The following is a 13777-nucleotide window of genomic DNA, read 5'->3' as shown; positions in this document are numbered from 1 at the left end:
GTTTTATCTAATCCAGTGTTAAAATTGCAGTCTGAAGAACTATTTGAAATAATAAGCTGGCATATTACTATCTTAAAGAAATAATGGACTTCTACTTACTTGTATTGTCCCAGAGAGGGCTGGACAGTACAGGACATATATTTCTGAGGGAAAGTCTAAAACTGCAAGTGAGTTGAGGTCACCCTGGTGATCAGTGCCACAGTGTGTCTGTCTAGCTACAGCTCACACACAGACACAGCTGGGAGTGACTTACATGCTGGAGCGTGTGAGTAGTCCAGACTGGAGGCTACAATAGCAAAGCAGTGTAAAGGGCACCCCAGGTAAGAAGACAGGAGTGACACAGCTACTCATTAGTCTAGACTGTACCCCGAGTATGTCACAAAGGGAAAAGGGAATACAATTAATCCACTGGAGCCAGAAGATAAATCATCGCCAGTGGAAGTAGCAGTGCATTTCCTCTCTAGTGCACCATATATAAAAACAAACAAAGCTATGTTTTATCAAATGCTTTGTAATGCCATCACCCTAGGACCGGTGATTTTCTATTATAGAATTATAGTATTTGACTACATTACCACGCAATTTGGACTATGTTAATACGAACTAGGAACCTTTTAGTTTGTGCCCACGGCATCCACACGGGATTTAGAGCACAGCACTTTGGTGAGCACTGCTATTCAAATCCCCACAGACTGAACCAATGATGGGTTTTTAAGAACAGGTTAGAAAAACACCTGTCAGGGATGGTATAGGTATACTTTACCCTGCTTCAGCATGGGGTGAGGGTAGAGGGAAATGAACTAGATGACTCAAGTTCCTTCCAGCCCTACGTGTCTATGATTCGATATTAGGAAATCACCAACCCTGGAGTAAAGGAATTACAAACCATTTGAAAAGCATTGCTCTGTTTAGTTTTACTTTTAGCTTAGCTGAAGGCTCAGATCGGTGAAGAAGAGTAAAATTTGAGATATGGCACAAATATTTGTACAAATCACTACTTTTTTCAAAAATCTCCAAGCTAAATATTTTAGCAAGCACTGTAGGCTTAGGAATGATTATTGCAAATTCTTCCCAAATTTCAAAACTCAGTGACTGATTTTAATTAGACTTTACTCACCAGTAATTATTTACAGTAATTAACAACATGGGAAATGACAGACTATTATAGCTTTTGTTTATGTGGCAGATCAATCTACTTAACACATGGGTTTCTGCAGCCATGCTGGCCTCCTTTCATAATGACGAGTAAAGACCAGAAAGATCAGAGGATAAAGAGAACCTACACTCACAAGTTCCTCTCTGTGCATGATTTCATATCCAACATCAGACACTTAAAATTATCTGTAATCACATTTCTAGTCAAGCCTGAATTATCTTCTCTCTCCTTCTCTAGATGAACAAAGCAGCACACAGTGGAACCTGTTAATTAGCACTGATGACTGGAAGATCCGTTATGAATTAATGAATTGCCATTATGAATTAAGTTTTGCAAATTAGCGTGCAAACACGTAAAACGGCAATTTCCTTGCTTTTTCTTTTATGATGTATCCAAAAATCTATCCCTTCCTTCCCCACTCACCAAAATTCTTGTCCAGGCCTTGATGACTTCATGCCCATGCTACTATAATCTCGTCTCAGCTTTTGAAAGCAATTCAAACAAAATTACAAACATCTGGACCTTTTTCAAATAAGAATGCACAAACAGTTATGATTTTTCAGCCTTGAGCTTAAAACCCTTAAATATGGATCAATGTTATTCAATTGAAATGTTGCTGTCTTACAATGTCCAGAATGTAAATACTACAAGTTAAGTTGTCTATTTAAAAGAACAATCTACATCCATTTATTCTAAAGGTAGTACTGAATAAAAAAAAAGTATTTTTAGAACTATATGTTAAATGCCCCCACAGGATCAGGGAGGAAAGGGCAATCGAGCCTTTACCAATAATTATTATTTCTAGGTCTTTAACATTCACACCCAATGCAGACTACTAGCTCCCAGCATGCTTTCTGCTAATGACCCCAAAACCATCACAGAACTCCAATGAAACCTGTAGACCACTTCTGGTGATATACAATTTCTTAGGCCCCAATACTGCAATGAGTACAGCCCTCCAAAAATGAGGGTATCTGCTTTGTATCAACACATGTGGATGCAAATATCTGCAGATCATGTTTGTAAATTGGATTTGGATACAAGTTTTGTATTCCCACAGGGCTCTAGCAATGAGTTCCATGCATGCCCATGTAGAAACTCACTCATTTCAGTTGCACACAGAAGTGGTGCATCTTGCAGAACTAGGGCCTTGGTTTTGCAATGCTGCAGTTACTGAAATTTATAAATATTCTTATTTTATGTGCCATAAAACACACAAGCTGTAAAAAAAAAGAATATTGAGGAAAACAACTGAAAACTGACCATATTTAAAAACAAAACAGAAAGGGAGGAAAGGAGGAAACAAGTAATGGATATGTCATTTACCCCTTCATGCAATGGTTTCATTAATTTTAAAGAAGAGTTTTAAAGTCTCTAATTGTCATGTAAATATAATAGTCAAAACGTGTTGTTGCCCACCCAGGTCTGAACCGGGGTGTTGACTCTGAAGCTTAATTGTGATAATGAATATTGTAACATTGTTAACTATTTCACTGCAAACCAAAGCATGCAAGGTAGAGAACCAGTTATACTATGAGTATCTGCATAATCTAGTCAGAGCAACATCTCATTTCAGCATCCAGAACCAGCAGAGTTTGGGAGAGTATAACCACTTATTCCCCTCTCTTTTCCCCATTCTGACCCCTGCCAAAATGCATCCTTCCACAGCCCTCAATATGACTAGCTAGTTAGATGGGCCCCGTCAAAGCCGATTCTCCACTCTGGCATTTTGAGTGCAGAAGGTGGGGGCCAACAAGGACTCTAAAAATTAATACTTGCCACTCCAGGCTTATATTAAACTTCCAAGGTTATAGCTTTTCTCTGACCTTGGATGGGTAGATGCTGCCACCACCCAAGTGCAAAACCCCTCCGAGACCCCAGGAATTCCTTCCTGTGGGGTATCCTCAAGCCCTTTCACACACACACCCACCCACCCTCCGGGGAAGAGCTGAGAAAGAAAACAAGGCAATCAGCTGTTGTCACCAGCTAATTAAACAACATGTGCACAAACCTCTTGGGATAAAATCCAATCCTGTTTTTTAAAAAGATAAATTTTATTAAAAACAAAAAGAAAGAAAATACATTTGGAAACTTAGGCTATAGCTAGAGTTAAAAAAAAAAAAGACACAAGAATTAAGCATCGAGAATAACCTTGAAGTCCAGCTTAAAGGTTACAAAGCAAAACAAAAGCATTTATGGTTAGCACAGAGGACTTCACAAGCCATAAAGAAATAAAAAGAGAAACTTAATCACGTCTTCCTAAACATTTCCTGATCTACTTATATATCTCGGGGTTTCAAGTGAGTAGTTTTTTGGTATGATTTAGGTGATTTTTCATACCTGGCCCAAAGCTTCTTACAGCATAGTTGCTCCGTTTCCTCTCTCCAGAGAACAGCAGCAGACAGACCAAGGGAAAGTTTTTTTCCCCCAATTTTAAAAAGCTTAGTCTTTCCATTGGCTCTTTTGGTCATGTGCCCACTCCTTTCCTTTCACCTATGTATCGCAGAGAGACTTTTTAACCCTTTACCATGTAAGGCAAGTAGAGAACAGCTACTAAGAGGGATTTTATAGCTAACTGGCTGGCTGGGTGTCCATAAAAGGAAGCTTCCCTCCCCCACACACTTTCATTTATCACAGGCCCCAATCCTGCTGGCTCTCCATGGACCACCAGAAAGTTCCAAGGACATTTGGGGAGCCACTGAGCTAGAAAATGGCAAACATACATTAGGAGCAGAATATTGACCTAATCAGTAGCCAGATGATATACATTGCAAACACAAAAATCCCATTTACATTTAAATGTTTATGACAATGAAAATTCCAAAGCAATCAGTATTATTCTCTAACACTTTCCTAGTTCAAAACAAAAATAAAACCCCAAAAAACCTTGACTCTTACCTGGTAGAGCTCTTCAAGGTTGTATTTAATGGAGGTGCTACTTTGTATCGCTCTCACTGCTTCATCAAGCTTCTGCCACGTGTCCTGTGTGTAATTATCAGGCAATTTAGGTCTTTCTGTAAAACCAGATACAAGTAGAAACTGAACCCACAATACAAGCTTACTTAAAGCTATATCTTTTAAAATACTTTTGGAATAATTTAATAAAGTGAAAGACATATTGGATTTCACTTCACACTTTAAGCTTGAAATATTTTTTTTAAATAAAGGAATATTTGTAATACCATATAATATGGCAAAAGCCACTAAGTGCCATTTTTATCTCTGATTGGTGGCATACAAAGGCCCTGCTCCTGTAAAAGCTTCACAGGGGCTGCCCCTCTTCACATGCACAGGTCCCTACTAAAATATATCTGCCCAGCTAGAGCAGCTTGCATGATCCTTGACAAAATTTGTAAAACATCCAAGGGTACTATCTCAGAATGCACACAAGTAGTAAGTGTTGCAATTTAAGGTTTTTTTTTATTTAATAAAGCTTAAACTTACATTCCAAACACTAGCAAACTAATGTGGTCTACTGCAACATCTTTGACACCACTCTAGTTTCAACATTTTCTATATATTCTTTAAAGAGTAACTGACCACCAAACCATTGATGTACGTTATCTCTAACTACACTGTGTGTAATAGAACTTTCTACACATAACAGCATGTTCTGTAATAAAATATGTTATCTAAAGCATTAGAAAGACTGGTTTCAGAGCAGCAGCCATGTTAGTCTGTATTCGCAAAAAGAAAAGGAGGATTTGTGGCACCTTAGAGACTAACAAATTTATTTGAGCATAAGCTTTCGTGAGCTACAGCTCACTTCATTGGATGCATTCAGTGGAAAAGACTGCAACAAAAACTGTTGTCTATATAGAAACTGCATCACTTAGCTGAGATGAGGAGAGGGAATACTAAGGCAGTACAGATGCCAGACACAGGACTGGTTAGACAGGGGAGTTGGGTTCTGCTGCCAACTACACCACTGATGTGCTTCATGACCATGGACAAATGACTTCACTTTTTTATGCCTCATTTCCCCCATCTGTAAAACAGTGGTGAGAATATTCAGTGGTACTGGAACTAAAGGTGCTGGGGGTGCCGCTGCACCCCCTCGCTTGAAGTAACCACAACAAACACCAAATACATGGTTTCCATCATCAGCACCCGCAGTGGAAAAACTGTTCCAGCACCCCAGTAATATTGACCTGTCTGAGACCTAAAGACGAGAGCTACACTAGGGCCTCTGGTTTCAGAGAAGCAGCCGTGTTAGTCTGTATTCGCAAAAAGACAAGGAGTACCGGTGGCACCTTAGAGACTAACAAATTTATTAGAGCATAAGCTTTCGTGAGCTACAGCTCACTGCATCGGATGTGCTCAGAACTTCATATACGTAGGTCAGCTGAATTAACTTCCTTGAGGATCAGGCCCTTGTTTGCCAAAAAAGCGACTGGCTATACACAGTGAACAGGCTGGCTGACTAAGGGCCCTTGCAGCTGTGAAGGGAGGCACTGAGCGCAAGTTAAAACCTTTTCGCAGTCCGTTTCCAGAGCAAACCCAGCCTAGCACCTGCCTGTTGGTGAGGAAGGAGCGGGAGCCGACCCCAGCCCACGCGGGCTGCTGCACAGGCCCGGGGAGCTCGGGCTGGAGAGCGGTCCGGAGGCTACACCCCGCCCCGTCCCCCCAAACCACACCACAGGGCAGGGTCCTCCGGCGGCCGCTCCCGACCCTGCCCGGCCTGTCACGGTTCGCAGCAGCAGCCCGCAGTCAGGGCCCCTCCCAGCCGGGCCCAGCGGCCTCCCTCTCCGGGGAAGGGGCGGGGGCAGCAGGGCCAGGAGTAGAGTAAACGCAGGTCAGGAAAGGGCCGCGGCCGACAGGCCGAGCCCGGGCGGGCGGGAGACACTCGGGACACTTCGAGCCGCCGCCAGGCGCTGGGGACTCGCCCGCTCCCGGCCCCGCTCCCGGCCCCGGCCCACCTCTGAAGTTCTTGATGACGAGCTTCTTGGAGGCGGCGGCGGCGGCGGCGGCCCCCCCGGCCCGGGCTCCCGCCGCCAGCGAGGCGGGCTTGGTGAGCCCGTTGGTGTGTCCCACCAGGGCCGACAGGTGCGGCTTCTTCTGCGGCTCGCCGGCCATGGCCGCCCCCTGCGTGCCGGAGCGCGGCTCCCCGACCCCCCGTGCCCGGCCGCCTGCTGGGAGCGGCGGCTCCTGCGGCTGCTCCGTCCGGCGGGCGGAGAGTCACCGCCAGCCCGGCCTCCCCCCTCGGCGCCCCGGCTCCGGGGGCCCCATCAACCCCGCCCCGCGGAGAGGGGGAGGGGGACAGGCCGTCACCCGGCCGCGGCTGCCGCCGGCTCCGCCGTGTAGGCAGCGCGGCCTCGCTCACAAGATGGCTCCCGAGACCCGGGCTGAAGCCGCCGCCGCCGCCGCTGCTGCTGCTGCTGCCGCCGTCGCGCCGGACGCGGGGGCGGGGGGGGGGGGGGGGTTAAAGCGCCTGCGAGGCGCCCCCGGCCGGACTCGGGCCCCTCCCTGGGGTGGGGAGAGCGGCGGCGGCTCCGCTCCTCGGCCCGCGGGCGCAACCGGCAGGAGGCGCCGCTCGGCTCCTCCCGGAGGCCGCGCAAGAAAGTGAAGCGGCCTCAGTCCGGGCCAGGGTCCCGAGACGAAGAGGGTGAGCAGCGGCGGATCCCCCGTGAGCTGCGTGTCTCCCTCTGGCCCTTCTCCACGGACCTAAACGGGGTTGCTTCCCAGCCGCGCGAGTTCAGTCACGTTACTGAGCAGCTCCCTGGCCTGGGCTGACTACGTGTTTCAGCCGATCCAGTTACTTTGCCATTATCTTAAACTAACGCCATTAGTAGCAGCCGTGTTAGTCTGTATTCGCAAAAAGAAAAGGAGGACTTGTGGCCCCTTAGAGACTAACAAATTTATTAGAGCATAAGCTTTCGTGAGCTACAGCTCACTTCATCGGATGCATTGGAAATCCCAACTTTTGCCCATCAAGGCTTTGTCTTCTCGGCAGAAGTGTGTAGTTTGCACACTGAGATAGGCACCTACCTAGGTACAAAATTCGAGTGGAGACAAAACACTAATTTCGTACCTCTCTGTAGTCAGAGGTGGATTACAGTTTTCTGGAGCCCTGGGCCAGAGCAAGTGGGGGCCCCTCCGCCTGCTGTCCTCCTGCTATCCCCTCCCCCCGTGCTCCTGCTGGGGAGCAGGGTCAGGGCATGGGGACAGGAGCTCCGGGCAGAGCGGGGCAAGACCCAGTACCTCAACCCTGCTCCCTGGCAGGAGTGCCAGGCTGAGCGGGTGGGTGCACTCAATTTTGCAGGGCCCCCGGACACAGACTCCGTTGGCCCAGTGACTAATCTGCCACTGTCTGAAGCTGAGGTCAACCCCAGGTGGGGGGGGATAGTGTTGCCCTTGAAGAGCTACAATGAAGGTGAAATCTACCAGTGGCTTGTTTCTACTCAGCTTTTAGGTCAAGATAGATATCTCGGTAACTAGGTAACATCATCACATCTTCTTAGGAAGAAAACAGGCCAAGACAGTAAAAGTTTATATCTTTCACCCTCCTAAACACAAAGCCCAGCATTTCCTGGTTTTGCTAGTTTCCTCTTCCCAGCCAAAAGCACATCCTTATTTTCAGAGAGATGGACATTAACCACTTAATTAAATGGTGCCTCTGACAAGAAGGGCCGAGGGCTTCGCTAGCTGTTTTTCCTAACTTCCCACTCTTGCTATGGTTGCAGGAGCTCCAAAGGTGGTAAATGTCATAGGAGCACAGGGGTAGACCAGCCCATGTTTTAACCATCATGTCATCAAAAATTCTAAATCTACTCAGAGCAGGTCTAGACAGCACACTGTTTAAAATCAGGTTTCAGAGTACCAGTTGGGCTAGTCTCTATCTGCAAAAAGAAAAGGAGGACTTGTGGCACCTTAGAGACTAACAAATTTATTTGAGCATAAGCTTTCGTGAGCTGCAGCTCAGTACTCCTACCATAGAAGACCCTGTACCAGTAGTAACAACAGTAGAGAATTGGACATAAGTCTTTTTTCATGTTAATGATCACTTGTGACATTTTTGACCCAAAAGTCCATTAAGAGCTTAGAGGGAGAAAAGGTGGATGATTAGGTAATATCTTGTATTGGTCCAAGCTTCTGTTTGTGAGAGAGAAGTTGCACAATAGCAACTATGTGGGTGAAACCAGACAATGGCTAAGATCTCAAATGAACTCACACAGGAAAATGATAAAAGACATAAACATCACATCTGCTGTGGGTGAACTCTTTTCACAAGGCAATCACTCTATGTCTGACCTATCAGTCCTCATCCTCAAAGGAAACCTATACAACACTTTCAAAAAACGAGCCCGGGAGCTTAAATTCATAATTATGCTAGAGACTAAAAATCTTGGACTGAATGGTGACTAGGGTGGATAAAAATCAATGGTTTTAAAAAAAAAAATTAATCTGATTTTTTTTTATTTAAATCAGATTTTTTTGATAAAATGCTTTTTGAGGGAAAAAACTATCTAAAGATAGTTTTAATTAAGATACATTATAGCTCAAAGATATCTCAGCATGGAATAGAGATTATAAATTCTAATTCTATAGTATGAGACAATATATTCCTGTAATGTTTAAGAAAAGTTTTGTAAATGAGTTTCAATAGTTCATGGATTAGAGACCAATTTTATGGGGCTCCGGGGCTTCTGTATAGATTATTTAGGTTAATCTTTCTATCTATCTGATGGGACTCAGTGTTAAGTCTAGAAGACACCATCAGAGATCCTTAGTTTTGCAGTTCTCAAACTGTGGATTTGTGTCTCCAGAGATAACATGCTTGTTAACAGCAAAAATGTTGTTAAATAAATAAATAATATATAGAGGTGAGAAATAACAGAACTCAACCCTATTGTCCCTCTGCATATTTGTGTACACAGAGTCAATCCCTTACCTCTCTCTAAAAGTGCAAAGTTTCAAAAAGTTCAGTGACTAGAAGAAGATTATTGGGGGCAGAATACATCTGGAGAAGGAGAAGTCTGGAGATAAATGTGAGAAGGGAGGTACAGGCAGCCGAAACATAAGTGAAACTGTTTGAGCAGCATATTCCAGAAGTCTTGAGGTCTTTCTGAATGTATCCTTCATTGATTTGAGATCTACCATACCATTCTCTCACTAGAAAGGAAAACCTATAATGGCCCGTTTGGGAAAAAGGACCATTCAAGAAATATATGTTTGCTGATGATGTTTTAAAGAAAGTCACAACAGTGAACTGGTGGAAGTCACTTAAGCACTTGGATTCAGAGACTGTTGAAGTGATAATCTCCCTTTTAACAGCAGTAGCTTCTTCTGACCGTATAGAAGGAATATTTTCTTCCTTTGGACTAATTCATTCCAAATTGATAAATCATTTAAGACCTGAAAAAGCAGGAAAGCTTGTTTTTCTTTTCCAGATTATGAACAAACAGGAAAATGAAGGTGAAGATGACTGAGTTAGCAGCAGAAGCCAATATTTTAAATTTCTCATGTTGACCTGGCTGATGTAGTTGATTTAATTTTTGGTTTTTTTTTTAAATATTTCATTTAACTATTTTAGTTAAAAACAATTTTAACAAAAACAAACCTGATTTTAAAAAACTTGCATGTTTAAATTCAAAAATTCATATGCTTGCTTTGTTAAAATATATGTTTGCTGTTAAAGAAAAAATACAGAATACATAACTTTGTTGTTTTGCTTCAATAAAACAATTTAAATGTCTGCCTGGGGATGTTCTCCTCCTAATACAGCATGGCAAGAAAATCCTCCAAATATTAATAATTAACCTGTTGAACTGGAGATAGTTCACCTCCCAATGACTTCATAAATATCTGTTCCAATTACCTTTGGTAAATGAAATAACCAAACAATCATTCACTTTCTCATTTAGCTGTAAAACTAATCTGAAAAGTTTTCAAAATAAATCACTTTAAAAATGTATAGTGTGTGCCTTCTAAAAATGAAACCTACATCTATCTCTGAGTTGTGAAGAATATGTATTAGGATTATTGCAACCAACAAGAATACACTTTTATGTAGAAATCCATGATTAAATCGAGTCTTCCTCACTAGTGATTTAAATCAAATCCACCCTCATGGAGACACTGCATTTATGGCTTATTACTAGGGCTGTCAAGCGATTAAAAAATGAATCGTGATTAATTGTGTGATTAAAAAAATTAATCACGATTAATCACACTGTTAATAGCAGAATACCATTTATTTAAATATTTTGGGTGTTTTCTACATTTTCAAATGTATTGATTTCAGTTACAACACAGAATACAAAGTGTACAGTGCTCACTTTTTATTTTTCATTACAAATATTTTCACTGTGAAAAACAAAAGAAATAGTATTTTTCAATTCACCTAATACAAGTACTGTAATGCAATCACTTTATCATGAAAGTTGATCTTACAAATGTAGAATTATGTTCAAAAACTGGATTCAAAAGGAAAACAACATAAAATTTTAGAGCCTGCAAGTCTACTCAGTCCTACTTCTTGTTCAGCCAATCGCTCAGATTGTTTTACATTTGCAGGAGATAATGCTGCCCGCTTCTTGTTTACAATGTCACCTGAAAGTGAGAACAGGCGTTCTCATGGCACTGTTGTAGCTGGCATCGCAAGATATTTACGTGCCAGATGCTCTAAAGATTCATATGTCCCATCATGCTGCAAACACCATTCCATAGGACATGCTTCCATACTGATGACTGATTCTACTCGATAAAAATTCACAGTAGTGTGGACTGACGCATGTTCATTTTCATTATCTGAGTCAGATACCACGAGCAGAAGGTTGATTTTTCTTTTTTGGTGGTTCAGATTCTGTAGTTTCTGCATTGAAGTGTTGCTCTTTTAAGACTTCTGAAAGCATGCGCCACACTCATCCCTCTCAGATTTTGGAAGGCACTTCAGATTCTTAAATCTTGGGACAAGTGCTGTAGCTATCTTTAGAAATCTCACATCGGTACCTTTTTTGTGTTTTGTCCAATCTGCAGTGAATGTGTTCTTAAAATGAACATGTGCTGGGTCATCGTCCGAGACTCCTATAACATGAAATATGTGGCAGGATGTGGGTAAAACAGAGCAGGGGACATAAAATTCTCCCCCAAGAAGTTCAGTCACAAATTTAATTAACGCATTATTTTTTTTAACGAGCGTGATCAGCATGGAAGCATGTCCTCTGGAATGGTGGCCGAAGCATGAAGGGGCATACAAATGTTTAGCATATCTGGCACGTAAATACCTTGCAACGCCAGCTACAAAAGTGCCATGCAAATGCCTGTTCTCACTTTCTGGTGACATTGTAAATAAGAAGAGGGCAGCATTATCTCCTGTAAATGTAAAAAAACTTGTTTGTCTTAGCTATTGGCTGAACAAGAAGTAGGACTGAGTGGACTTGTAGGCTCTGAAGTTTTACGTTGTTTTGTTTTTGAGTGCACTTATGTAACAAAAAAAATCTACATTTGTAAGTTGCACTTTCATGACAAAGAGGTTGCACTACAGTACTTGTATGAGGTGAATTGAAAAATACTATTTCTTTTGTTTATCATTTTTACAGTGCAAATATTTGTAATAAAAATAATGTACACTTTGATTTCAATTACAACAATACAGTATATATGAAAATGTAGAAAAACATGCAAAATATTTAATAAACTTCAATTGGTATTCTATTTTTTAACAGTATGATTAAAACTGTGATTAATCGTGATTAATTTTTTTGAGTTAATTGTGTGCGTTAACTCCGATTAATCGACAACTCTACTTATTACAACAATCTGTAACCCACTAATGCACCCCAGCTACCACTCCCTTCCCCCAACTTTCCTCCCTAGGACTGGAAGGGTGTTAATAGGCCATTTCACCTTGCATGGTCCCTTGAAATATGTGCTAACAATTTATGCTATACAATCTGTTTGACCTTGTATATAGCTGTGGCACTCTGAGTACATTTCCCAGACCCGAAGAAGAGCTCTGTGTAGCTGAAAAGCTTGTCTCTCTCACCAAAAAGAGCTTTTACTTAACCCAGTGGTTCTCAGCCAGGGGTACACATACCCCTGTGGGGTACACAGTGGTCTTCCAGAGGGTACATCAACTCAGCTAGCTATTTACCTAGTTTTACAACAGGCTATATAAAAAGTACAAGTGATATCAGTACAAACTAAAATTTCATACAATTACTTGTTTATACTACACTATAGATTATACATTAAGTACAATATTTATATTCCAATTGATTTATTTTGTAATTATATGGTAAAAATGAGACAGTAAGCCATTTTTCAGTAAAGTGCATCATGCAACTTTTGTATTTCTATGTCTGATTTTGTAAGCAAGTAGTTTTTAAGTGAGGTGAAACTTGGGAGTACGTAAGACAAATCAGACCCCTGAAAGTCTGGAAATAGTCTGGAAAGGCTGATAGCCACTGTCTTAACTCAAAAAGAAAAGGAGTACTTGTGGCACCTTAGAGACTAACAAATTTATTTGAGCATAAGCTTTCATGAGCTACAGCTCACTTCATCGGATGCATTCAGTGGAAAATACAGTGAGGAGATTATATACACACACAGAGAACATGAAACAATGGATTTTATCATACACACTGTAAGGAGAGTGATCACTTAAGATGAGCTATTACCAGCAGGAAGCGGGGGGGGGGGGAGGAAAACCTTTTGTGGTGATAATCAAGGTGGGCCATTTCCAGCAGTTAACAAGAATGTCTGAGGAACAGTGGGGGGTGAGGTGAGGGGGGGAGAAATAACATGGGGAAATAGTTTTACTTTGTGTAATGACGCATCCACTCCCAGTCTCTATTCAAGCCTAAGTTAATTGTATCCAGTTTGCAAATTAATTCCAATTCAGCAGTCTCTCATTGGAGTCTGTTTTTGAAGTTTTTTTGTTGAAGGATAGCCACTCTCAGGTCTGTAATTGAGTGACCGGAGAGGTTGAAGTGTTCTCCAACTGGTTTTTGAATGTTATAATTCTTGACGCCTGATTTGTGTCCATTTATTCTTTTACGTAGAGACTGTCCAGTTTGACCAATGTACGTGGCAGGGGGCATTGCTGGTACATGATGGCATATATCACATTGGTAGATGCGCAGGTGAATGAGCCTCTGATAGTGTGGCTGATGTGATTAGGCCCTATGATGGTATCCCCTGAATAGATATGTGGACAGAGTTGGCAACAGGCTTTGTTGCAAGGATAGGTTCCTGGGTTAGTGGTTCTGTTGTGTGGTTGCTGGTGAGTATTTGCTTCAGGTTGCGGGGACTGTCTGTAAGCAAGGACTGGCCAGTCTCCGAAGATCTGTGAGAGTGATGGGTCGTTCTTCAGGATAGGTTGTAGATCCTTGATGATGCGTTGGAGAGGTTTTAGTTGGGAGCTGAAGGTTTTCCTCCTTTCCCCCCCCCTTGTTGGTAATAGCTCATCTTAAGTGATCACTCTCCTTACAGTGTGTATGATAAAACCCATTGTTTCATGTTCTCTGTGTGTGTATATAAATCTCCCCACTGTATTTTCCACTGAACGCATCCGATGAAGTGAGTTGTAGCTCACGAAAGCTTATGCTCAAATAAATTTGTTAGTCTCTAAGGTGCCACAAGTCCTCGTTTTCTTTTTGCGAATACAGACTAACACGG

General features: G+C 42.3%; 1 protein-coding gene across 3 annotated transcripts in view; it reads right to left on the bottom strand.

The window, feature by feature from the left end:
• Window positions 1-6849, bottom strand: part of CUL4A (cullin 4A) — a 93359-nt gene extending 86510 nt beyond the window's left edge. Inside the window, exons 1-2 of one of the 3 annotated variants that reach the window (XR_006278243.1) lie at window positions 6076-6849; window positions 4055-4170 (exon numbers count right to left, since the gene is read on the bottom strand). Coding sequence is in view for 1 of the 3 variants with exons in the window: in XM_038401887.2 (XP_038257815.1) it covers window positions 4055-4170; window positions 6076-6232 (273 nt within the window). In the remaining 2 variants the exon portion in view is untranslated. The remainder of the gene's footprint in view (window positions 1-4054; window positions 4171-6075) is intronic. The other 2 variants (XM_038401887.2, XM_038401903.2) reach the window with 2 other exon arrangements.
• Between the last annotated feature and the right edge of the window lie 6928 nt (window positions 6850-13777).

The sequence above is a fragment of the Dermochelys coriacea genome, chromosome 1 (genome assembly GCF_009764565.3).
Source record: "Dermochelys coriacea isolate rDerCor1 chromosome 1, rDerCor1.pri.v4, whole genome shotgun sequence".
NCBI lineage: Eukaryota > Metazoa > Chordata > Testudines > Dermochelyidae > Dermochelys > Dermochelys coriacea.
This window is presented reverse-complemented; position numbering and strand designations above follow the sequence as displayed.